The 27824-nt window shown below is 39.9% G+C and overlaps 1 protein-coding gene across 1 annotated transcript; it reads right to left on the bottom strand.

Moving 5' to 3' along the window:
* Positions 1–675: 675 nt before the first annotated feature.
* On the bottom strand, positions 676–27576 carry LOC308316125 (uncharacterized protein; the record flags this gene model as incomplete). The annotated part of the gene is made up of 5 exons (XM_080764530.1): positions 27462–27576; positions 23403–23470; positions 22648–23165; positions 20704–21090; positions 676–749 (listed from the first exon to the last, which is right to left on the bottom strand). The coding sequence occupies exons 3-5, from the start codon at positions 23141–23143 to the stop codon at positions 676–678; spliced, it is 957 nt and encodes a 318-aa protein (XP_080620656.1). The 5' UTR covers positions 23144–23165; positions 23403–23470; positions 27462–27576.
* Between the last annotated feature and the right edge of the window lie 248 nt (positions 27577–27824).

The following is a 27824-nucleotide window of genomic DNA, read 5'->3' as shown; positions in this document are numbered from 1 at the left end:
TGCAAACTGTTAATAAATACTTCAATCTCTTCAAATATCAATCTTTCATCAAATTTAGAGGCCCTCATCTATGGAACTCCCTAGATGCCTCACTTAAATCCTCATTATCCTTGACAATATTCAAAAAACATCTTAAGAAATATCTTATTTTTTCGTCTCTGTAGATTTCATGTTTTACCTTGATGTGTTATATTTTCTTTTGTGTTTTTGTTGTTGTATTGTTTATTTCTGTTTTCTGTGCAGTCTGTGTTTTTATTTTCTTTACTGCACAGCTGCCCCCCTTTGACAACTTCTGAACTTTTAATCTTTTAAACCAATAACCTCTTTCTTTAGGAAAGGATTCCATATAAGCCTATAGGCTTCTTCCTTTCCTTGCATTATATTTTTGTTTATTTTATATGTTATTGTCATTTATTTGTATTATATGCTAAATAAACAAACCAAACCAAACCAAATCAATAAAGGATCTCTCTCTCTGTGTAGTGTAGAGAGGCGCGCGGGGGGGGGGTTAGTTGTGCTACCATTAGAACAGAGACAGTGGTGACTCTCTGGACTCACCACTGGAACAAACAGAGACAGTGGTGACTTTCTGGACTCACCACTAGAACAGAGACAGTGGTGACTCTCTGGACTCAGCACTAGAACAGAGACAGTGGTGACTCTCTGGACTCAGCACTAGAACAGAGACAGTGGTGACTCTCTGGACTCACCACTAGAACAGAGACAGTGGTGACTCTCTGGACTCAGCACTGGAACAAACAGGAACAGAACTACCACAAGGTCTAATGACGGCCAGGCTTCCATGTGGATCTCCTACATCATGTGGACAGGATGTGATGTCACTGGGTCCATTTGGTTTAATGTTAAGCTCTCAAGAGATTCAAATCCAACATCAATGCAGTAACATTCTATAAAAACAGCAAAAAGAATATGCAATACTGTAATGTCATCCTCTAAGTCTAGCAAATAATACAAATAAAGTAAACATAAATGGTTTGTTAAAGGGTTTAAAATGAGAAGTAAACAAAAGAGCAGGAGAATGAAGGCCTCTATTGACAGGATTGATTGATTGAATAGTTTATTTAGACGTAAATGTAAGAACAACAGAGTAGTCAAACACTTATTCCAGAAGGGTTAGTACAAAAAGAAAAAATAAAGAAAAAAGTCCTTCCATTTAGGCCCTATGCAATCAATTAATAGACATGAATAACAAATCACACTTTTGTGAAGAGAGGGGTGCTCTTATCATACATCACATTCTTTTTTTCTCTTTAATTTTTATCCCACGATTTTGTAACCCAGTTTTCTTTTTCACCCAGTGCCAATTATCTAATGTAATCCTGGGCGCTACACTTCCTCTGCCAACCTGGGGGGGCAGCGGACTGACCTCATGCCTCCTTCTATGCATGAGGAGTCCAAGCTGCTTCTTTTCACCTGACAGAGGGGAATTTCCCCGGCCGGATGTAGCGCGTGGAAGGGACACGTTATTCCGACCAGTTCCTTTCCCCTCCATCAGGCGCCCCGGCTGGCCAGGGGGAGGTAGTTTTAGAGACCAGGATTACGGCATGTTTTTGTGAGGGTATCTACCCTAGGGGACACGGGGAGAACATGCAAACTCCACACAGAAAGGCCCTATCGCCAACCCCCACCTCGGGTATGGGCACTGATGACGCGGAGGAGGGAACACGCCGCCAGTGCCCACAGTGTCCCCAGTGGGAATCGAACCCAGGACCTTCTAGCTGTGAGGCGACAGCACTACCAACTGTGCCACCGTGCCCCCCATACATCACATTCTGTGCTCAGCCAATCAAATCATCACAAATGCCCTTACGTTCTAATGCTCAATATGTATATCAGCCTTTCAAACCATCGCGATGGGGTGATCAACCAATTAAATCATTGTTCGTGTTCACACAAACAGCCAAAGCTGGGCATAGGAGGGGATAGCTTTGCCCCATGACAAAAACAATCAATATCAACAACATCATTACAGGAAAATCAAACACTGTATGTACAGAGTGGGGGGAAAGGAAGGGGTGATCATTTCCTCTCCCTTGGACCTGGGGGAGGGGCCTGCTGAGAGGTGGATGTAAGGCCTGTGTTAAAAGATGTAAGTGATATGCATTTCTTTAGGGAAGGGGTGAGGCCATTCCACGCCTGGGTGGCCGTGCTGTACAGGGAGAATTCACCCGTATTTGTTTTGAAATATAGGAGCAGTATAATTAATAATCCATAATATTGTCCTTGTCTATCGACCTCCCTACGAACATACAGCTGTTTAATTTGATCCTCCCAATGAGCTCATTTATAGTGGAAACTTTATTTTTTTACTGTGAATCCTGAGTTTTTTAAACCTTTGTCACACCGTTTACAGAGGACATAATTTATTTATTTTTAATGTTATTTTTTTGTCCTGGGAGAACTGTGGATAAGCTGGTGTGTTTTCAGTGACCAGCACTTTTTTATACTTGTGTTACAATGTTTACAGTGGAAAGGGTTTTCCAGTGTGGACACTCTGGTGCTTCTTCAGGGAACCTGAATTAGTGAAACTCTTGTTACAATGTTTACATTGGAAAGGTTTTTCTCCTGTGTGGACATACTGGTGTGTTTTCAGATCACCTGACTTAGTGAAACTTTTATTACAATGTTCACATTGGAAAGGTTTTTCTCCTGTGTGGACATACTGGTGTGTTTTCAGATCACCTGACTGAGTGAAACTCTTGTTACAATGTTTACATTGGAAAGGTTTTTCTCCAGTGTGGACACGAAGGTGTGTCTTCAGGTGACCTGACAAACTGAAACTCTTGTTACAATGTTTACATTTGAAAGGTTTTTCTCCTGTGTGGACATACTGGTGTGTTTTCAGATCACCTGACCTACTGAAACTCTTGTTACAATGTTTACATTGGAAAGGTTTTTCTCCAGTGTGGACACGAAGGTGTGTCTTCAGGTGACCTGACAAACTGAAACTCTTGTTACAATGTTTACATTGGAAAGGTTTTTCTCCTGTGTGGACATACTGGTGTGTTTTCAGATCACCTGACCTACTGAAACTCTTGTTACAATGTTTACATTGGAAAGGTTTTTCTCCAGTGTGGACACGAAGGTGTGTCTTCAGGTTACCTGACAAACGGAATCTCTTGTTACAATGTTTACATTGGAAAGGTTTTTCTCCAGTGTGGACACGAAGGTGTGTCTTCAGGGAACCTGACTCACTGAAACTCTTGTTACAATGTTTACATTGGAAAGGTTTTTCTCCAGTGTGGACACGAAGGTGCCTCTTCAGGTGATATGAATTACTGAAACTCTTGTTACAATGTTTACATTGGAATGGTTTTTCTCCAGTGTGGACACGAAGGTGCCTCTTCAGAAGATATGAATACCTGAAACTCTTGTTACAATGTTTACATTGGAAAGGTTTTTCTCCAATGTGGACACGCTGGTGCTTCTTCAGGGAACCTGAGTCACTGAAACTCTTGTCACGCCGTTCGTCATCATCGACTTCACTCGTCTCCTCACTGTCTTCAGTGACTTCAGTGTCAGATTCAAGTTCAACTTCAACTTCAGAGCAGTGAGAAGAGATGTCTTCTTCATCATAATCATTATCATCAATTTCTTCTTCACCTTTCACTGCTAGTAATGTCAACGTTGACCCAACAGGTTCCTCTGGTCTTTGAAGTAGTTCTTCTTGTTCATCTTTATTGTGTGGAGGCTCTGGTTCCTCCTGGAGCAGACTGGGGCTCCTCTCCGGTTTAGGGGAAACTTCCTCTTTACACACAACCATGTGCAGGATGTCTAGGAGCAGAAACATAACATGATAGTCAACACTGGATTCCGAAAATGTAAATAATTTTTTCTTGCATGTTTCATGTATAGAATTAACTCTTACGTACCCAAGATAAGATTGACTAAACCGTTTAGCAAGATTTTTTACAAGATACGAAACTAATAATAATAATTTGAAGTAATATATGTAGTTACTTTAGCCCCAAAATGAATAATGGTGTTACAGCATTTTGTTTTTAAATTGAATCATGACATTTTTAAACAAATTAGAAACATGAATATTTCACACCTGAGCTCTGATTTGGTAGTAAATTAGTCATGCCACTCAGTGCATGACGTTATGAAACAGAAGAACTTCTGACAATGAAAGCTTGAAATGTGGACCGATGGTAGCTTAACAATCTATGTAAAACATTTCCATAGCGTAGCTCTGTACGTCTGTAAATGGGTCTGAGAGTCTGTGAATCTGTCTGTGAGATTTTCTCCAGACACACAGGCAAACTACTGTAGTGATCAAATCTCACAAACTAGTGTAGTGATCAGCGCCAGATGTCTTGTTCACACTGCCAGTCGGCCAAGCAAATATTTTTCACACCTTTAATAAATTGTGTCGCTTTCAAATACTTGTTTGAAAGTTAAACATTCTATACTTAGTGAACTAACCCTGTCCTTCACAAACTAATACTATAAGATATGCATTTGTGAGCTTGTAGATTTGCTATTTCAGGCAACTGTTCGCCCCACAATATAGGGATGCTGGGGTTCAAATGGTTAAACCTCAAATGAAGAAGCTGAGAAAAAGCCATTCAATTCATGTTATCTCACACAGTTCAGACTAGCGGTGGGTTCAATTAATCCATGTGGCAATAATCCTATCGTATTCCTCGCCGATAATCAGGAAATGCTGTGTGTGACGCAGCTTTAAAACAAACAAACATCACAATCAGTTTCTGTCTGCTAGTTACAATCAACAGTCAACGGACAGTCACTGGACACGGTCTCCAGTTTCAAATATTTTGGAGCAATTGTTAGGTATTTTCTGTGGTTTTGTGGGTGATGGTCCATGAGTCCTTTGGCCTATTAATCTTATGACCCGGTGTCTCCTATGGTCTTGCCAAATTATGGATTATGCATTGCCCTGTGACTGACATTTGATGTCACGCTGTCCCACTGACTGTAAAATAGTATGGTTCTGGCCCCGCCAGAGTTTAGATAGTAAAACTGCTCTTCTAGCTAGCGTTGGTAGATAAGAATTGTTTTGTTTCCATTTGCCATAACACCCAGCCTCTGTGTTTTTGCCCTTGAAGTTAGTATTCTCTCTAACAGACTGGTAAACTGCACTCAATGACGTTATGCCTTGTCCCCCGGTTCCACTAACTGATATTGCATGTCCGGACTATCTCTGCCCCGTGAGATAGTTCCTGTATGCAATATTCGTGACGTCTTGCATTATCTGTCCATTTGTAAACAAATATGTTTATTGACCTTGTTGTTCAACACATTTTCCGGTGTATTGATTACGGTATGCTATATTAACCATGTTCAATTTGGACATGGTCAGAGATCCTTGTGGAAACGCTGTCCGGATTGCATGCCTTCTTCTCTCCCAATACAATGGTGAATATGAATATATCTGATTGAACCCCCTCCTAGCTCTGCTTGTCTGAAATTGTCTTCCTTGTGTCTGTCAAATTAATTCTAAGGTATTTTGGTTAACTCTGTAATACTCTGACTTTTACTCATTATAGTTCAAAAGGTTTTTATAACCATTTCTGTAAAGTTACCAGCCTTCTGCTTCTATTCTGGTGAAGAGTATTTTATTGTAATTAGATTACTTCCAAAAGTATTTATACAGTTCCGGTGTTCCGGAGCTTCTAGCTCTCTGCTATCGAAGCCTTTCCTTATTTATCATAGTCTTTATTCTAATACAGTCCTTTCAAGTATAATGGTGGAAATATTCCCATCAAATTTGGTCCAATCTTGCCGTCCTTTAACGAGTATAAAGCCTAATTTATTTGATTAAGCTTATACTCATACTAAGGCAAAGAATCAGTTCCTTTATAGTAGCTGCTCTGAAAAAGAAAACAAAACTCAGTCCTGTAGATTCACTCCCTCAATTTCGGAATTTCCGAAAATTTCTGACATTGACTCACACACGGAAGACCACAGACAAACAATTTTTGAGCATGGGGTTTCCTTTTGATCAGTGTTCGCCATTGTATCGGAATGGTATGTCATCAGATTTCGACGGACAAGCGATTTTTTATTTTGGGGTCCATGAACGGCTCACGTCTCAACAGTAGTGAACACTTCATGGACCTCTCCACGGATCTGTGGACGAGCGATCGACCCATGGGGCTTGACAAGCTCGGCTTGTCCATGGTCGGATGGTCCTCCACAGACCCAAACCTGCACCAACCCCGGCTGTCTCTCTGCTGTTGGGTCCTTCTTCCTACGGACAATGATTGTCTGCTCCGGTTTCTATACAAGTTAAGTAAATCAATGCTTGATGTCTTTCTCTGTCTACCTTTAGCTTAAATAGATTATACTGTCATTATAATTCTTCCCCTGATAACACCTCGAGCAGCGAGGCATTCATTTTTAGTTGTTTATCAACTTCAGACAAAGTAGCGGAATTATTTTGAGTTCTTTCTGTCTCATGTCATAAATTGTTTTAGAATGATCTGTTTGTGTACCACAACTAGATATATGGACTTTCCAGCACTCTGTTTTTACGCGTTCATCGGGTGCGGGAAATGCATGTTTTCTTTTATTTATTCTTGCTTTCTACTCTGAGTCGACACGGAGCGAGCAAAGCAAGGGTTAATTTTCTACCTTATAACGGTCCATAAACTGACTGGCGTTCATTCACACGCTTTTCACAGTGCTTAGCACTAACTAATTAATTAATTAAAATTTTAACATCCCAAAACAATATAAGATTAATGAGGCCATTATTCAATTTGACTATTTAATTCCCATTTTTAAAGATACATTTTGCCTTTTTCTCTGCTATTCACTTTCACTTGGTCTAAGACACTCTCTATTTTAGAGGGTGCTCTCTTATCAGTGGTATTTGTGTGGGAGAGACTCTGTCTCCTCTCCTCTGTGTATGCGTGTACACGCTATGCGGCCTTGTCTCATAAGAGTTTTCCCTCTCACTCTCTGTCCTGCTCCTGTTCGTCTATGTCTGGTCTTGTCTCATACAAGCTTTCCCTACTGAACACCAACAGGGATTTTGAACTTATCATACGACCGTTGACCATTCAATACTTTCATCCTGTAATAATTAGGTTCAAATTATTTCTCTCATCCCGATATCATTGACGCTGAGACGTTATATTTCTTTCCCAGATAAACTTTTTAGAATACAGTTCAAAACATTTCTCCATTTTTGAATGTCCCTAATGTTTGTGTGTGCATGTGCGTGCGTGCTTACTTTGTTATGTATCTCAGATACAGTCTTAGTGTGCGTGCGTGTGTGTGCATGTGTGTGTGTGTGTGTGAATCCACCCCTGCTGTATGTAGTCATTTACGAATCTCCCATTTCACTAAGGTATGTGTGCGTGCGTGTGTGTGAGAGGAATCCTCTCACTCTGTCTGTGAGCCTGGCTCATACGAGCTTTCCTTCGTGACTGTGTGCAACGCCATCTTGTTAACTTTCATATTTCATATCTCATATTAGCCAATCTAATATCCTGACTTTTAGTCAGGGAGCCAAAGAGTACATTTTTCATATTTCCAACTTATAGACAGGGAGCCTTAACCCAAATTTAAATTTTGGTATTTTTACAGTTTTTACTTCATTTCATACATTTTTAATGGCCTTAGTACAAATTTCACTTTATCCTATTTCAACAGAGAACACCCATCTCGCTCCATGAATGTTTGTGTCTGTATGGGCCTGCTTTTCCCATCTCTGTGTGTGCATGTGTGTGAATTTGTCCATTTGTCTGTGTGTCTGTGAACACTAAATTATCATCAGGAACTCCCTATTCCGGAATGTAATAGTTTAATGATCTGTAGAGTGTGACATGACGTGTACAGCGTATAGCCTCCATTCTACAATAACATTTTAATATTTCATTTTTAAGTTAGGTTAACTTCCCAGAATTATTCATTTAAATGAATTTCAATTCAGCCATTGTTTGCCATCCATTAACTATAGGTTACATCAGTAACCCTATTAATATTGTACTTTAATTAGTATTGGGTTGACCGTTGAATTTATGGTGCGCACCATACATTTGACAGAAAACCTGTTTTCTTTTCTCTGTGATTCTTCACATTTCTCTTTTGGGCATTTTCTGCGTGTAGGCAGTAGCTAAGCCCACCAAGGAAACACGCAGAAAAGTATAACAGAACGCGGATTTAACGCTAGAGTTGTTGTACAGCCCCGTAATGCTTAGGAATTTGTGTCGGTAGATACAGGCCAGAACTGATTTATCAGTTAATTAAGCCAATCTTTTATTCTGTATCTACTGCGGATTTAACGCTAAGATTAATCATCAACCATGCGGATTTAACGCTCAGTGTTGTAAATTATATCGGAAAAGCATAGATCTTATAGCATAACATGTGGACATGCGGATTTAACGCTCAGTGCCACATACTTTAAACTATTCTTTGCTCTCTCTCTCTCAGGTTACGGTATTATTCTCCTTGGTAGTTCTGCAATGTGCTATAAACTGTGATATGCGTAGATTGGGGGAACATCCGTTTCTCTAAAAAACCCTCCCTCCATAAAAAGCATGTTTGAGGAACGCGTAGGAGTTATATTAATATATATATATAGATAAATATTTATTATTTTGATAAGACCCAGTTTGTTTATTATTTCATTATTCTTATTTCTCCTTCGTCGATCTCCCTACGCCCTCCCTCCATCTTAGTCATGTGCAAATGCGCCACGGGGAGAACGCTCAGGAGAAATATGAATAAATATATTTTTTAGATACTTTTCTCTGCCTTTTACCTGCCCTCCCTCCATCTTGGTAATGTGTATATGCGCAGGTGTAAGAACCAGTTTGAGAATTGTTTGTCAAAATCATTGTTTCATTTCATTCACCAGTGTGTTCTTTGTTTTGTTTGTTTTATCTCCAGATACGGACATCTGTGTGGAGTCATGGTCAAGGGACAAACCGGAATTTCGACTTCCACAAAATACGAGGGAGATTGCTCTGCTGGTCTGACTTCTCTTCATTTGTGATTGTGGACGTCGACATTCCTTCCTTGTATACAAGGTTTGACACTTGACCGACCCAACTCAGAACCGTCTGAATTCACTATGGTTAGGCCCAACCCCCAGAACAGTCTGCCCTAATCAGTTGCCCATAGATTTCCATATGGAACAAAGTTATTCCACTCACATTTCACCAGACATTTTTTGTTTTCATGTGTTCATGTTGTAGTCTGTTTGCTAATTGCTGCTTACCAAGCCATGTTTAATCATCTCCAATTAAGTAATTGCAAATATTACATTACTTTTGATTTCATTTGTTTTATAAAAAAATATAAAAAAGGTTTTAGCCATTCCATTTCATAATAAGATCGGAAAGCCCATTACATAAATTGTTTAAACTGAATTATCCTATTTTTGGACAATCTAAATTTCATTCCATTATGATTCATTTTCCGATCTCATCATATTTGGATTATTTTAAATTTCATAGTTGAATCATATTTCTCCTAATTTGGAATATTCCTCCCTTAAAACAGTTCACCACTTTCACTTTATATTGTTTAATATAGGAACATTTTATTATTTTGGTTTTACCATCATATTGATTGAATTAGGCATTAAATCTCACCAGAATCCATTTGATTCTATATTTGACCTTTATATGGTACGAAGGGACATCCCCAAAGACATTGCGACATCGCGCAGGAGCGCCTCATCATCAGAGTACCCTATTTCCCCTCTCCAAGAACTATGATACTGATAGGACACCCAGCCAGTTTTCTCCCGTTTGTATCTGTACATTGAGAAACTAAGTTCATGTCGGGTCACCTATACATGGGGGGAAAGGGGCGAAGAATGGGCTCCGACCACGAGCCAAGAAGAACTAAAGCAGACAGTTCGCTCTGACCATGAGCTGATTGACTGTCCAAAGAACTCTCGCAGCAGTTCCGACCACGAGCTGATTGTGAGAATGAACATTTGTTGCTGGGTCCCGAGGGGACCCCGAAGACGAGCTCTAACGAACACTGCTGCCGGCCTGGAGGCTGCACCAGTTGCTGGGTATCGAACCCCGAAGACATCATCAAGAGAGAAAAACAATCTCTCTCTCTTGCCCACCGTACCGCCACGTACCATCTAAATAAGGATTTTGTGCCTAGCCCAGTCAAATATTGTGTTTTTTATTTTTATTGTTCCTGTTGACATTCTGTTCCATTTCGGCCCATAGTAAAAAGTACGTTTTTCCCCTGAGGATATGTTATTGTCAAAGGTCACATGACCCTTCGCCCACAAATGCGATGGATCTTGTTAGGTATTTTCTGTGGTTTTGTGGGTGATGGTCCATGAGTCCTTTGGCCTATTAATCTTATGACCCGGTGTCTCCTATGGTCTTGCCAAATTATGGATTATGCATTGCCCTGTGACTGACATTTGATGTCACGCTGTCCCACTGACTGTAAAATAGTATGGTTCTGGCCCCGCCAGAGTTTAGATAGTAAAACTGCTCTTCTAGCTAGCGTTGGTAGATAAGAATTGTTTTGTTTCCATTTGCCATAACACCCAGCCTCTGTGTTTTTGCCCTTGAAGTTAGTATTCTCTCTAACAGACTGGTAAACTGCACTCAATGACGTTATGCCTTGTCCCCCGGTTCCACTAACTGATATTGCATGTCCGGACTATCTCTGCCCCGTGAGATAGTTCCTGTATGCAATATTCGTGACGTCTTGCATTATCTGTCCATTTGTAAACAAATATGTTTATTGACCTTGTTGTTCAACACATTTTCCGGTGTATTGATTACGGTATGCTATATTAACCATGTTCAATTTGGACATGGTCAGAGATCCTTGTGGAAACGCTGTCCGGATTGCATGCCTTCTTCTCTCCCAATACAATGGTGAATATGAATATATCTGATTGAACCCCCTCCTAGCTCTGCTTGTCTGAAATTGTCTTCCTTGTGTCTGTCAAATTAATTCTAAGGTATTTTGGTTAACTCTGTAATACTCTGACTTTTACTCATTATAGTTCAAAAGGTTTTTATAACCATTTCTGTAAAGTTACCAGCCTTCTGCTTCTATTCTGGTGAAGAGTATTTTATTGTAATTAGATTACTTCCAAAAGTATTTATACAGTTCCGGTGTTCCGGAGCTTCTAGCTCTCTGCTATCGAAGCCTTTCCTTATTTATCATAGTCTTTATTCTAATACAGTCCTTTCAAGTATAATGGTGGAAATATTCCCATCAGCAATCGTGTCCGATGAAGGATCCAAACGTGAAGTCCTTGCCAGAATTGTGCAAACAACTGCTGCCCTGGCAAAACTCAAGCCCATATGGAAAGACAAACACATCAGTCTGACATCAAAGGTGAGACTACTGCGATCACTTGTCATGTCAATCCTCTTATATGCCTGCGAAACTTGGACCCTTACAGCTGAGCTCCAGAGGAGAATACAGAGCATGGAGATGAGATGCTACCGTAGACTCATGGGTATCTCCTACACCCAACACGTCACCAACGAGGAAGTACGGCAAAAGGTCAGCCAAGCCATTGGCCCACATGATGACCTTCTTACTACGGTCATAAAACGGAAACTGAGGTGGTACGGACACATCACCAGATCCTCTGGCCTTGCAAAGACCATCCTGCAAGGTACCGTACGAGGTGGCAGGAGAAGAGGGAGACAAAAGAAAAGATGGGAAGATAACATCGGAGAATGGACACACTTGAAACTCAGTGAAGCAATGAGAGCTGCCGAGGACAGAGAGGGATGGAGAGAGCTGGTCAACAGATCGTCTGTGGTGCCCCAACGACCCTCCGGGGTTACGGGATAGGTGAGGTGAGGGTGAGGAGTTACAATATATATGATTACATCTTTAGCATTTGTCCATCAAAACATTTATTCTTTTCCCGTGCTTTTTGTTTAAATGTTATCCACTAAGATGTTCAATTTGATTTGAAAACTTTTACATGTCTGGCAATATTTGTCAAAACATCGGCAATCAGTGGTCTAGGACTCTGTTTTGTGATACGTATCTATCGTTCAGACTCACAGAGACACACCATAAAAACCTGTTTTAGACCTACTACATCCATATTGTAAAGAAAATCACATGGTGAATTCATACGGTCCGGTTGTCTTTCACATTGCATTTGTGCAAAATACGATGTGCTTTTGTTTATGGTAATAAGACATTAAATATTAAATACCATAGAGAATACCTTTTAAAAAAAGACAATACATGATTCCATTTGCACAGAATCCAATATGGTTTGAAATTACACAAGCGACCGGACTATATTATGCGTGTCCTGGTATTTTTTGCCATTGTTATTGTACAGTGAAAATAAGACATTGTGGCAGCCCTAGAGAACAGAAAATATTAAAGAAAGTAAGAGCACATGAAACTTACTGAGGTGTGGCTGGTCTTCAGCTTCCTGTTTAATAGAAACGTCTTCAGCTTCCTGTTTAATAGAAACGTCTTCAGCTTCCTGTTTAATAGAAACGTCTCCAGCTTCCTGTTTAATAGAAACGTCTTCAGCTTCCTGTTTAATAGAAACGTCTTCAGCTTCCTGTTTAATAGAAACGTCTTCAGCTTCCTGTTTAATAGAAACGTCTCCAGCTTCGTGTTTAATAGAAACGTCTTCAGCTTCCTGTTTAATATAAACGTCTTCAGCTTCCTGTTTAATAGAAACGTCTTCAGCTTCCTGTTTAATAGAAACGTCTCCAGCTTCGTTTTTAATAGAAACGTCTTCAGCTTCCTGTTTAATATAAACGTCTTCAGCTTCCTGTTTAATAGAAACGTCCCTGGCTGAGCCTGGAGAGTTCATCTTCACCTGGGAGTGATGCATCATGGGCATTGTAGTTCTTATGAGTCTAGAGTTGAGATGAGATGAGATTCAATGTATTGTCAATGTACAGTACAAGTACAGCACAGTGAAAAGTATTTTGTCAGTAAGTGATACATTAATAAGTACAGTAAATAAATGCAGATATGAGCAGTAGTCATTAAATATAATACATAAGGTAGGATATAGAAGTAGGAGGGGAAATGAAGAATAAACATTGGATATTGTCCATATTGCACATAATGCATATTCATCTTCACCTGCAGTCTGGATTCCACACACCGCTCTGAAATCAAGCGAATAAGGAAGGACTTTAATAACTGGAGACCTAGTGGTGGGAAGAAATCACACTTAACTTAAGTTTGCACAAGGAACAATGGTGTAAAGTGAATAAGGTGAAAGTAGCCAATGTGTTTTTAATGTTCTGCCTCAGTTCAAGCAGCAGGGAGCGTACAGTGCAACCATTTCTGTGAGCGGAAATTGTAACCGCTCACAATTAAGCATGATTTACGAAAAGACGTTAAGAAATGTGAATCCCTATAGACTCCTTCAAAACCGCTCTCAAAGAGCACTTACGGACGGCTGCGATTAAAAACTGGCCCCTGGTAAAAGAAAAGTTAAAGTATATGAGAGTATGACATCTTACATTATAAACAACCATACTCATCACTCTGGAATAATCCTAAAATATGTATTGGAAAGATAGAGATATATTGGGGGAAATGTCAAGCAGCAGGGCTTAATACTATTGGTGATCCATTTGAACATACATTACTCAGATTTAAAAGAGACATTTGACCCTGGAAATGATTAATGTAAAAAAGTGTAGCAATTTGCATGATATTTGGGTCAAATCTGAAGGAGTAATATAAAAAAAAATGTTTTACACAGGTCAGCCTCCTGGTGGCGTTATAAAGAGCAGATGTGAAAAATGCAGGTCAAAGGCTTTTCCTTGGCCTCTAGAGTGTGCATACAAAGTTTTACACAAATCGGTGCAGTTATAGATAAAAACACGATATAGATATAGCGCCACCATGAGGCTGATGTGAAGATTTTCAAGTGGTTTCTTCCTCCACCTAATGGGAATGTGCATGTACATTTCCCTCAAATTGCACTCTGCGTTCATGATTTGAGGCATTTTGTTCACAACGGACCAATCTTGCACACTTTGGAATTGGAAGGCAATCTTAGCCAATGGGGATTGAATATGGACGGACGCACACACACACACACACACACACACACACACACACACACACACACACACACACACACACACACACACACAATGTGCAAAACATACTCTCCACAGGCATTTGGCCTGGTGGAGACAAACATGGTATCATTCTTTATTAATGTGTGCTAATTTGTGTCGTAAATTTCATAATTTGTGCTGGTATCAATTTTGAGATATTTTAAGTTAGGCTATGTTAGTATGTTTCCTACTGTCTACGTATATCGCCCTGTTCTAGTTAGGTGTACTACCCCATGATGACAGTCATTAACATGCCAACACACAACATAGCAATTTATATACAAATTACCAAATAGCACAATTGTTGGTTAAGAATAGTATTGTTCAATTTGGACCTAAAGATGCAAACATATAACTGTTAAAATATCTCAATGATTCCAGCACAAATGATACAATTCATGTCACAAATGCAGCACTAAAGAATGACACCATTTTGATAAATATTTTCATCATATGGGGTGCCAACTTCACGGAGGCATTTAACTGCATGATTATTTCCTTTTTTCCCCCGTAAATCTGTACGTCTTTAAATGTTCTGATGAATTAAAAATGGATGTAAACAGCAGGTCTTAGTGCTTTTATAAAAAGTATCCTTGTAGCACACAATTGGCAGGTGGTGTGATTAATTACCCAGCACCTATCGCAATGCACCTGACCTGCCCCAAACATTTGGGCTTCCCTGGTCAATTGGTGATGACGTTTGTGATGATCGGAGGACATTTTGATTAATTCAGTCCAGCTGTCATTCCTGGAGATATTTGACTAAAATACACGTTTCGTGACAGAACTTTCACATGGATGTGAAACTATAGAGGACAATATCTCACTCCACGTCTTTGTAATTATTGAATGGGTGAGTGCAAACGGAGCGTTTATCACATTTATGCTGCCGTTCTGCCGCTGCAACCCTCAAGTCAAGGACACTGTTCTATGGCTCCGTTATGTGGAATACTGTACCAAATGTATACACAACAGAGATTCCCATTCTAGGGCTAGCAGAATCCTACCTACCCTACTGACTGTCATAACTCTCTCTCTCTCCGCAACATACTGAACATACAGAGAATAACAGAATAAGGACTGCAGTACTAGTAAACATTAGACTGCATTATTAGTAAACATTGGACTGCATTATTAGTAAACATTAGACTGCATTATTAGTAAACATTAGACTGCAGTATTAGTAAACATTAGACTGCATTATTAGTAAACATTAGACTGCATTATTAGTAAACATTAGATTGCATTATTAGTAAACATTAGACTGCATTATTAGTAAACAATGACTGCATTATTAGTAAACATTAGACTGCATTATTAGTAAACATTGGACTGCATTATTAGTACCCCCCCCCCCCCCTCTCTCTCTCTCTCTCTCTCTCTCTCTCTCTCTCTCTCTCTCTCACACACACACACACACACACACACACACACACACACACACGTTATGGTTACAATATTAGTGGCATGAAGAAGAAGAAATGCGTTCTGGTAAATCATGTTTACCAAGGGTAACTCGACTAAGCATCAGATACTTGTTTACAGCAAGGCCCACATGGAGCATTTCATGGTAGAGGTTCAATGCCTTGTCCAAGGGCACTTCAACGGTGGTAATTTTAACGTGTCGGATCGCTGATTCGAACTGGCGACCTTCCGGTATCTAGACCGCTCCGCAATCCACTCGGCCACCGCTGCCTAAATCATCATCAAAGCATCAACAATTAAGATGCAACAGCATAAACACTGTATAGGCTATATTATTATTGCTGCTGCTTCTAGACCAGACTATAGACATACTCGTCATGTTCCATGTTAAAAGATTCAAGAGTCAATAATATAAAACATAACTGTAGTAAAAACACAACGTGTTGAATCAGTTCATCTTTTTACCTGTATTTCTTTCAGTGGTTGAGCTGCTAACAAACACACGTCCTCCTCCTGCTTAACGACCACACTGTTTTCAAACCACACCTTTTAGTTTTCTCTGCATATCAAAGTGTCAACAGTCAGACGCCATAATGTTGTTTTAACAAACTTCCTCTTATTGTTGTTCTGTCTGTGGATTGTAGCAGCAGCTCCCGAAACAATAATGGAGGACACACTGCGTTTTGCACATGCGCAGTAGCGCTGCCGGAGCGTACGCTGTGACTGTGCACTAAATATAAACGGTCACTAGAGGGAGCCATGGTACAGTGTAATACAGCGGGTAGCAGCTATGGAGCATAGCAGTGGGTTCTAATCTGGACCCACTGAAAACTCTCCAATTCATTTCTCCCTGCATTTCCCCAATCAATAATTTAAGCCAAGAATCAACCCATCCAGGATCCTGGTGATTCATGACCATAAAACCTTTGATTCTGTGGGGAAAAAAATAAATAAAAATGCAGCATCATATATTTAGTAAATATCTTTTGTTTAGCGTTTTAATTTTAATTTATTCACAGAATCAAAGGTTTTATGGTCATGGCCGGGTCACCAGGATCCTGGATTGCTTGATTCTAGGCTCAAAGGGTAAGACCACTTTTTTTGAGGTTTGGGTTGTGTAGTTACTTTGCCATGATGCAACTCCAAATGTGGACAAGAAATAAAAAATAATTGCTCCAGTGATTAGAAATTGATAATTCAAAATGTGCTCCTCATTGACTTACATTGTATCTAAAACAGCTCTCAAAGTCACTCTTTTAGTACGTAAACAAACACAAACAATGTTGATTCAGACAATATAGAGCATCACCAAAACTCATGTGGTTTTATTTTTTCATAAAAATGTTATCTTCCTTGATTTGTCCATTTTATTGGGAAGAAAACCCGGACTGGATCCGTGGATCCGGATCCAGATCTTCAAATAGTAAAATCAACAGGAATCTAACATTTTTATGAAAAAATAAAACCACATGAGTTTTGGTGATGCTCTATAATGTCTGAATCAACTTTGTTTGCGTTTGTTTACGTACTAAAAGAGTAACTTTGAGAGCTGTTTTAGCTACAATGTAAGTCAATGAGGAGCATATTTTGAATTATCAATTTCTAATCACTGGAGCAGTATTTTTTTATTTCTTGTCCACATTTGGAGTTGCATCATGGCAAAGTAACTACACAACCCAAACCTCAAAAAAGTGGTCTTATAAATATGAAATGCACAGGCTCACCGGCTTAGCTTAGCTGCTGCCTGCACGTGCCTGCTGGCAATATGCACATTTCCCAGCAAGTTGGAGCAAGGACACACTAGGCCTACAAATTGTGGATTATAGTTTTGCTGGTCAATTTGAGACAAAGGTTAATAAAAACAATCGAGGAGGAGTCTAAATACTTCCTTAATGTCAACGAAGTCCACACCCACAACACCAGAGGGAGTTCAACAAACCATGTGCAACCCAGATTCGGCACAAACAAGGGACTAAATTAATTTAGCTCCTAGGCCACCAAAATGTGGGACGCCCTACAAACAGTCATTAAGACATGCAAATCCCTGACTCCTTCAAAACCGCTCCCAAAGGGCACCTACGGACAGCTGCAATTCTACACTGGCCCCCATAAACTCTGAATCCCCCCCACCACCCACCCCTTTTCCCCCTCACTGTATGTTTATTTTCCCTTTTTACCTCTTTATGATGAATTCCTGTTCTGTTCTTGGCTATATAGAAGTGTATATTTGTACGTCTCTAAATGTTTTGATGAATTAACAAGGTCCACCTTGTTCAATTCAGCACTTGTAGGCCTAAACAAGTGTAATGCTTCACTCACAGTTAACAGTTTTTGTATTGAGTTGTGCTTAAAATGTACTGTAATTCTGCAAACTGTTAATAAATACTTCAATCAATAAAGGATCTCTCTCTGTGTAGTGCAGAGAGGCGCGGGGGGGGGGGGGTAGTTGTGCTACCACTAGAACAGAGACAGTGGTGACTCTCTGGACTCACCACTAGAACAAACAGAGACAGTGGTGATTCTCTGGACTCACCACTAGAACAAACAGAGACAGTGGTGACTCTCTGGACTCACCACTAGAACAAACAAAGACAGTGGTGACTCTCTGGACTCACCACTAGAACAAACAGAGACAGTGGTGACTCTCTGGACTCACCACTATAACAAACAGAGACAGTGGTGACTCTCTGGACTCACCACTAGAACAAACAGAGACAGTGGTGACTTTCTGGACTCACCACTAGAACAAACAGAGACAGTGGTGACTCTCTGGACTCACCACTGGAACAAACAGGAACAGAACCACCACCACAAGGTCTAATGACGGCCAGGCTTCCATGTGGATCTCCTACATCATGTGGAGAGGATGTGATGTCACTGGGTCTATTTGGTTTCATCTTACGCTCTCAAGAGATTCAAATCAAACATCAATGCAGTAACATTCTATAAAAACAGCAAAAATAATATGCAATACTGTAATGTCATCCTCTAAGTCTAGCAAATAATACAAATAAAGTAAACATAAATGGTTTGTTAAAGGGTTTAAAATGAGAAGTAAACAAAAGAGCAGGAGAATGAAGGCCTCTATTGACAGGATTTGTCACGATCAGAGTCAGAGGTGTGTAGGACCCAAGCGCAGGACAAGGCAGAGGAAGAGGCAGACACAAGGCAGGTCAAGTGCACTGTGGTTTATCAACCAAAAAACCAGGGGAGCAGGAACAAACACAGGGAAAATAAACTAGGAACACTAGGAGCAAGGACATAACACTAGGACTAGGAAAATCAAGGAATCACGAGGAGCTAGACATACACTGATAACAAATTACGAACCCACAAAGAACTGACAACACAAGGGCATACTTATAGACATGGGAAAACTAGACACAGGTGAACAACACTCAAATCAAGAAAGGGATTGGCTGGGGGACTAAGAGGACACAGGTGGAAAACAAAGACTGATCACAATACAGGTTAGACAAGGCAGGTACAGAACTATACAGGGGCAGACAGGATGGCACAAAACAATACTACAAAATAAAAGGTACACAAGAAAACACGGACCGTGACAGGATTGATTGATTGAATAGTTTATTTAGACGTAAATGTAAAAACAACAGAGTAGTCAAACACTTATTCCAGAAGGGTTAGTACAAAAAGAAAAAATAAATAAAAAAGTCCTTCCATTTAGGCCCTATGCAATCAATTAATAGACATGAATAACAAATCACACTTTTGTGAAGAGAGGGGAGCTCTTATCATACATCACATTCTGTGCTCAGCCAATCAAATCATCACAAATGCCCTTACGTTCTAATGCTCAATATGTATATCAGCCTTTCAAACCATTGCGATGGGGTGATCAGCCAAATCAAATCATTGTTTGTGTTCACACAAACAGCCAAAGCTGGGCATAGGAGAGGATAGCTTTGCCCCTCAACAAAAATAAATCCAACAACATCATTGGAGGAAAATCAAACACTGTATGTACAGAGTGGGGGGAAAGGAAGGGGTGATCATTTCCTCTCCCTTGGACCTGGGGAGCCTGCTGAGAGGTGGATGTAAGGCCTGTGTTAAAAGATCTAAGTGATTTGCATTTTTTTAGGGAAGGGGTGAGGCCATTCCACGCCTGGGTGGCCGTGCTGTACAGGGAGAATTTACCCGCATCTGTTTTGAAATATAGGAGCAGTATAATAATCCATAATATTGTCCTTGTCTATCGACCTCCCTATGAACATACAGCTGTTTAATTTGATCCTCCCAATGAGCTCATTTATAGTGGAAACTTTCTTTTTTAGTCCATGATGTGAATCCTGTGTTAAACTTTTGTCACACCGTTTACTAAGGAAATAATTTATTTATTTTTAATATTATTTATTTTGTCCTGGGAGAACTGTGGATAAGCTGGTGTGTTTTCAGTTCCCAGCACTTTTTGATACTTGTGTTACAATGTTTACAGTGGAAGAGGGTTTTCCAGTGTGGACACTCTGGTGCCTCTTCAGGTGACCTGACTGAGTGAAACTCTTGTTACAATGTTTACATTGGAAAGGTTTTTCTCCAGTGTGGACACGCTGGTGTTTCTTCTGATCACTTGAGAGAGTGAACCTCTTCATACAATGTTTACATTGGAAAGGTTTTTCTCCAGTGTGGACACTAAGGTGTGTCTTCAGGTGACCTGACTGAGTGAAACTCTTGTTACAATGTTTACATTGGAAAGGTTTTTCTCCAGTGTGGACGCGAAGGTGTGTCTTCAAAACATTTGACAGTTTGAAACTCTTGTTACAATGTTTACATTGGAAAGGTTTTTCTCCAGTGTGGACACGAAGGTGTGTCTTCAGGGAACCTGACCCACTGAAACTCTTGTTACAATGTTTACATTGGAAAGGTTTTTCTCCAGTGTGGACACGAAGGTGTGTCTTCAGGGAACCTGACACACTGAAACTCTTCTTACAATGTTCACATTGGAAAGGTTTTTCTCCAGTGTGGACATACTGGTGTGTTTTCAGTCCACCTGCAAAAATGAAACTCTTCTTACAATGTTTACATTGGAAAGGTTTTTCTCCAGTGTGGACATACTGGTGTGTCTTCAGGGAACCTGACTCACTGAAACTCTTGTTACAATGTTTACATTGGAAAGGTTTTTCTCCAGTGTGGACACGAAGGTGCCTCTTCAGGTGATATGAATTACTGAAATTCTTGTCACAATGTTTACATTGGAAAGGTTTTTCTCCAATGTGGACACGCTGGTGCTTCTTCAGGGAACCTGAGTCTCTGAAACTCTTGTCACACCGTTCGTCATCATCGACTTCACTCGTCTCCTCACTGTCTTCAGTGACTTCAGTGTCAGATTCAAGTTCAACTTCAACTTCAGAGCAGTGGGAAGAGATGTCTTCTTCATCATAATCATTATCATCATTTTCTTCTTCACCTTTCACTGCTAGTAATGTCAACGTTGACCCAACAGGTTCCTCTGGTCTTTGAGGTAGTTCCTCCTGTTCATCTTTATTGTGTGGAGGTTCTGGTTCCTCCTGGAGCAGACTGGGGCTCCTCTCCGGTTTAGGGGAAACTTCCTCTTTACACACAACCATGTGCAGGATGTCTAGGAGCAGAAACATAACATGATAGTCAACACTGGATTCCGAAAATGTAAATAAAAATGTCTTGCATGTTTCATGTATAGAATTAACTCTTACGTACCCAAGATAAGATTGACTAAACCGTTTAGCAAGATTTTTACAAGATACGAAACTAATAATAATAATTTGAAGTAATATATGTAGTTACTTTAGCCCCAAAATGAATAATGGTGTTACAGCATTTTGTTTTTAAATTGAATCATGACATTTTTAAACAAATTAAAAACATGAATATTTCACACCTGAGCTCTGATTTGGTAGTAAATTAGTCATGCCACTCAGTGCATGACATTATGAAACAGAAGAACTTCTGACAATGAAAGCTTGAAATGTGGACCGATGGTAGCTTAACAATCTATGTAAAACATTTCCATAGCGTAGCTCTGTACGTCTGTAAATGGGTCTGAGAGTCTGTGAATCTGTCTGCCTGTGTGTCTGGAGAAAATCTCACAAACTACTGTAGTGATCAAATCTCACAAACTACTGTAGTGATCAGCGCCAGATGTCTTATTCACGCTGCCAGTCGGCCAAGCAAATATTTTTCACACCTTTAAGAAATTGTGTCGCTTTCAAATACTTGTTTGAAAGTTAAACATTCTATACTTGGTGAACTAACCCTGTCCTTCATGAACTAATACTATAAGATATGCATTTGTGAGCTTGTAGATTTGCTATTTCAGGCAACTGTTCGCCCCACAATATAGGGATGCTGGGGTTCAAATGGTTAAACCTCAAATGAAGAAGCTGAGAAAAAGCCATTCAAAGACCTGTGTTATCTCACACAGTTCAGACTAGCGGTGGGTTCAATTAATCCATGTGGCAATAATCCTATCGTATTCCTCGCCGATAATCGTATCGTACCATATCGATACGTCAGGAAATGCTGTGTGTGACGCAGCTTTAAAACAAACAAACATCACAATCAGTTTCTGTCTGCTACTAGTTACAATATATATGATTACATCTTTAGCATTTGTCCATCAAAACATTTATTCTTTTCCCGTGCTTTTTGTTTAAATGTTATCCACTAAGATGTTCAATTTGATTTGAAAACCTTTACATTTCTGGCAATATTTGTCAAAACATCAGCAATCGGTGGTCTAGGACTCTGTTTTGTGATACGTATCTATCGTTCAGACTCACAGAGACATTTCTAGACGGAGACACACCATAAAAGCCTGTTTTAGACCTACTACATCCATATTGTAAAGAAAATCACATGGTGAATTCATACGGTCCGGTTGTCTTTCACATTGCATTTGTGCAAAATACGATGTGCTTTTGTTTATGGTAATAAGACATTAAATATTAAATACAATAGAGAATACCTTTAAAAAAAAGACAATACATGATTCCATTTGCACAGAATCCAATATGGTTTGAAATTACACAAGCGACCGGACTATATTATGCGTGTCCTGGTATTTTTTTGCCATTGTTATTGTACAGTGAAAATAAGACATTGTGGCAGCCCTAGAGAACAGAAAATATTAAAGAAAGGAAGAGCACATGAAACTTACTGAGGTGTGGCTGGTCTTCAGCTTCCTGTTTAATAGAAATGTCTTCAGCTTCCTGTTTAATAGAAACGTCTTCAGCTTCCTGTTTAATAGAAACGTCTCCAGCTTCCTGTTTAATAGAAACGTCTTCAGCTTCCTGTTTAATAGAAACGTCTCCAGCTTCCTGTTTAATAGAAACGTCTTCAGCTTCCTGTTTAATAGAAACGTCTTCAGCTTCCTGTTTAATAGAAACGTCTTCAGCTTCCTGTTTAATATAAATGTCTTCAGCTTCCTGTTTAATAGAAACGTCTCCAGCTTCCTGTTTAATAGAAACGTCTTCAGCTTCCTGTTTAATAGAAATGTCTTCAGCTTCCTGTTTAATAGAAACGTCTCCAGCTTCGTGTTTAATAGAAACGTCTTCAGCTTCCTGTTTAATATAAACGTCTTCAGCTTCCTGTTTAATAGAAACGTCCCTGGCTGAGCCTGGAGAGTTCATCTTCACCTGGGAGTGATGCATCATGGGTATTGTAGTTCTTATGAGTCTAGAGTTGAGATGAGATGAGATTCAATGTATTGTCAATGTACAGTACAAGTACAGCACAGCACAGTGAAAAGTATTTTGTCAGGAAGTGATACATTAATAAGTACAGTAAATAAATGCAGATATGAGCAGTAGTCATTAAATATAATACATAAGGTAGGATATAGAAGTAGGAGGGGAAATGAAGAATAAACATTGGATATTGTCCATATTGCACATAATGCATATTCATCTTCACCTGCAGTCTGGATTCCACACACCGCTCTGAAATCAAGCGAATAAGGAAGGACTTTAATAACTGGAGACCTAGTGGTGGGAAGAAATCACACTTAACTTAAGTTTGCACAAGGAACAATGGTGTAAAGTGAATAAGGTGAAAGTAGCCAATGTGTTTTTAATGTTCTGCCTCAGTTCAAGCAGCAGGGAGCGTACAGTGCAACCATTTCTGTGAGCGGAAATTGTAACCGTTCACAATTAAGCATGATTTACGAAAAGACGTTAAGAAATGTGAATCCCTAGACTCCTTCAAAACCGCTCTCAAAGAGCACTTACGGATGGCTGCGATTAAAAACTGGCCCCTGGTAAAAGAAAAGTTAAAGTATATGAGAGTATGACATCTTACATTATAAACAACCATACTCATCACTCTGGAATAATCCTAAAATATGTATTGGAAAGACAGAGATATATTGGGGGAATGTCAAGCAGCAGGGCTTAATACTATTGGTGATCTATTTGAACATGGGGCTTTTATAACTTACTCAGATTTAAAAGAGACATTTGACCCTGGAAATGATTAATGTAAAAAATGTAGCAATTTGCATGATATTTGGGTCAAATCTGAAGGAGTAATATAAAAAAAATGTGTTTTACACAGGTCAGCCTCCTGGTGGCGTTATAAAGAGCAGATGTGAAAAATGCAGGTCAAAGGCTTTTCCTTGGCCTCTAGAGTGTGCATACAAAGTTTTACACAAATCGGTGCAGTTACAGATAAAAACACGATATAGATATAGCGCCACCATGAGGCTGATGTGAGGATTTTCAAGTGGTTTCTTCCTCCACCTAATGGGAATGTGCATGCAACATTTCCCTCAAATTGCACTCTGCGTTCATGATTTGAGGCATTTTGTTCATAACGGACCAATCCTGCACACTTTGGAAGGCAATCTTAGCCAATGGGGATTGAATATGGACGCACACACACACACACACACACACACACACACCAACGTAATCAAAAAAGTCAATCAAAGAACAAGATTCCTCTACAGGATCTCCTCACTGGTCGACAAAAACACCTTGAAGACCTTAACAGGAGCCCTCGTACAAGGTTTCTTTGACTATGCATCCACCTCCTGGTACCACAGCACCTCAAAGGCCCTTAAAACAAGGCTCCAGACCTCCCAAAACAAACTGGTCAGGCTCCTACTTGGCCTCACCCCCCGAACCCACCTCACCCCTGCCCACTTTGACAGGCTGGGATGGCTTAGGGTCGACGACAGAGTACAGCATCTTGCAATGGGTCTGGTCCACAAGATTCGATACACCACCAAGATACCCATGTACCTGTCTAAATACTTCCTTAATGTAAACGAAGTCCACACCCACAACACCAGAGGGAGTGCAACAAACCATGTACAATCCAGATTCGGCACAAACAAGGGACTAAATTCTTTTCGCTCCTATGCGACCAAAATGTGGAACGCCCTACCAACAGTCATTAAGACATGTGAATCCCTTGGCTCCTTCAAAACTGCTCTCAAAGGGCACCTACGGATGGCTGCAATTTGAAACTGGCCTCTGTAAAAGCTGAATTTTTATCTGGATTGTACTATGTTTTTGTATGGACGTGGTGTTGGGTGCCTGCACATATGCACACATGGCATCAACGCATGGTGTTGTGTGCAGGCGCCCTACACTCTGTCTTTCGTTTTCTTTTATCCCCCTGTTCCCCTCACTGTATATATATATATTTTTTCCCTTTTCGCTTCCTATATGATGAATTCCTGTTCTGTTCTTTAACTACATAGAAGTGTCTATTTGTTTGTCTCTAAATGTTTTGATGAATTGAACAATGTGGACCCTGTTGTAAACAAGTGTAAGGCTTAATTGGGTCATCCACTCACAGTTAACAGTCTTTGTATTGAGTTTGTGCTTGAAATGTACTGTAATTCTGCAAACTGTTAATAAAGATTTCAATCAATCAATCAAAACACACACACACACACACACACACACACACACACACACACACACACACACACACACACACACACACACACACACAGGCCTTTGGCCTGGTGGAGACAAACATGGTGTCATTCTTTATTAATGTGTGCTAATTTGTGTCGTAAATTTCATAATTTGTGCTGGTATCAATTTTGAGATATCTTAAGTTAGGCTATGTTAGTATGTTTCCTACTGTCTACGTATATCGCCCTGTTCTAGTTAGGTGTACTACCCCATGATGACAGTCATTAACATGACAACACACAACATAGCAATTTATATACAAATTACCAAATAGCACAATTGTTGGTTAAGAATAGTAACGGCCTTTCTGTGTGGAGTTTGCATGTTCTCCCCGTGTCCCCTAGGGTAGATACCCTCACAAAAACATGCAGTAATCCTGGTCTCTAAACTGCCTCCCCCTGGCCAGCCGGGGCGCCTGATGGAGGGGAAAGGAACTGGTTGGAATAACGTGTTCCTTCCACGCGCTACGACCAACCAGGGAAACTCCCCCCTGTCAGGTGTAAAGGAGCAACTTGGACACTCAGGCATGAAGGAAGCATGAGTTAAGTCCGTTGCTCTCCCCAGGTTGGCGGAGGGTGTGTAGAGCCCAGGATCACAGTAGATGATTGGCACAGGGGTGAAAAATGGGTTACAAAATCGTGGTATAAAAAAAATATATATTAAAAAAAAAGAATAGTATTGTTCAATTTGGACCTAAAGATGCAAACATATAACTGTTAAAATATCTCAATGATACCAGCACAAATGATACAATTCATGTCACAAATGCAGCACTAAAGAATGACACCATTTTGATTAATATTTTCATCATATGGGGTGCCAACATCACGGAGGCATTTAACTGCATGATTATTTCCTTTCTTCCCTGTAAATCTGTACGTCTTTAAATGTTCTGATGAATTAAAAATGGATGTAAACAGCAGGTCTTAGTGCTTTTATAAAAAGTATCCTTGTAGCACACAATTGGCAGGTGGTGTGATTAATTACCCAGCACCTATCGCAATGCACCTGACCTGCCCCAAACATTTGGGCTTCCCTGGTCAATTGGTGATGACGTTTGTGATGATCGGAGGACATTTTGATTAATTCAGTCCAGCTGTCATTCCTGGAGATATTTGACTAAAATACACGTTTCGTGCCAGAACTTTCACATGGATGTGAAACTATAGAGGACAATATCTCACTCCACGTCTTTGTAATTATTGAATGGGTGAGTGCAAACGGAGCATTTATCACATTTATGCTGCCGTTCTGCCGCTGCAACCCTCAAGTCAAGGACACTGTTCTATGGCTCCGTTATGTGGAATACTGTACCAATGTATACACAACAGAGATTCCCATTCTAGGGCTAGCAGAATCCTACCTACCCTACTGACTGTCATAACTCTCTCTCTCCGCAACATACTGAACATACAGAGAATAACAGAATAAGGACTGCAGTACTAGTAAACATTAGACTGCATTATTAGTAAACATTAGACTGCATTATTAGTAAACATTAGACTGCATTATTAGTAAACATTGGACTGCATTATTAGTAAACATTAGACTGCAGTATTAGTAAACATTAGACTGCATTATTAGTAAACATTAGACTGCATTATTAGTAAACATTAGACTGCATTATTAGTAAACATTAGACTGCATTATTAGTAAACATTAGACTGCATTATTAGTAAACATTATACTGCATTAAAATTTATTAGTAAACATTAGACTGCATTATTAGTACCCCCCCCTTTCTCTCTCTCTCTCTCTCTCTCTCTCTCTCTCTCTCTCTCTCTCTCTCTCTCTCTCTCTCTCTCTCTCTCTCACACACACACACACACACACACACACACGTTATGGTTACAATATTATAGCGGCATCAACAAGATGCAATAGCATAAACACTGTATAGGCTATATTATTATTGCTGCTGCTGCTTCTAGACCAGACTATAGACGTACTCGTCATATGTTCCATGTTAAAAGATTCAAGAGTCAATAATATAAAATATAACTGTAGTAAAAACACAACGTGGTGAATCAGTTCATCTTTTTACCTGTATAGCTGTGTTTCTTTCAGTGGTTGAGCTGCTAACAAACACACGTCCTCCTCCTGCTTAACGACCACACCGTTTTCAAACCACACCTTTTAGTTTTCTCTGCATATCAAAGTGTCAACAGTCAGACGCCATAATGTTGTTTTAACAAACTTCTCCTTATTGTTGTTCTGTCTGTGGATTGTAGCAGCAGCTCCCGAAACAATAATAGAGAACGCATATAGGGCTGTGCACATGCGCACTAGCGCTACTGGAGCGCACGGTGTGCACCAAATATAAACGGTCACTAGAGGGAGCCATGGCACAGTGTAATACAGTGGGGAGCAGAGGCAGAGCTATGGAACCGTTATAGATCATAGGCTA

Source organism: Protomyctophum bolini (genome assembly GCF_963924005.1).
Source record: "Protomyctophum bolini genome assembly, chromosome: 5".
NCBI lineage: Eukaryota > Metazoa > Chordata > Actinopteri > Myctophiformes > Myctophidae > Protomyctophum > Protomyctophum bolini.
The sequence above is the reverse complement of the archived record's forward strand: the minus strand, read 5'-3'. Positions and strand labels throughout refer to the sequence as shown.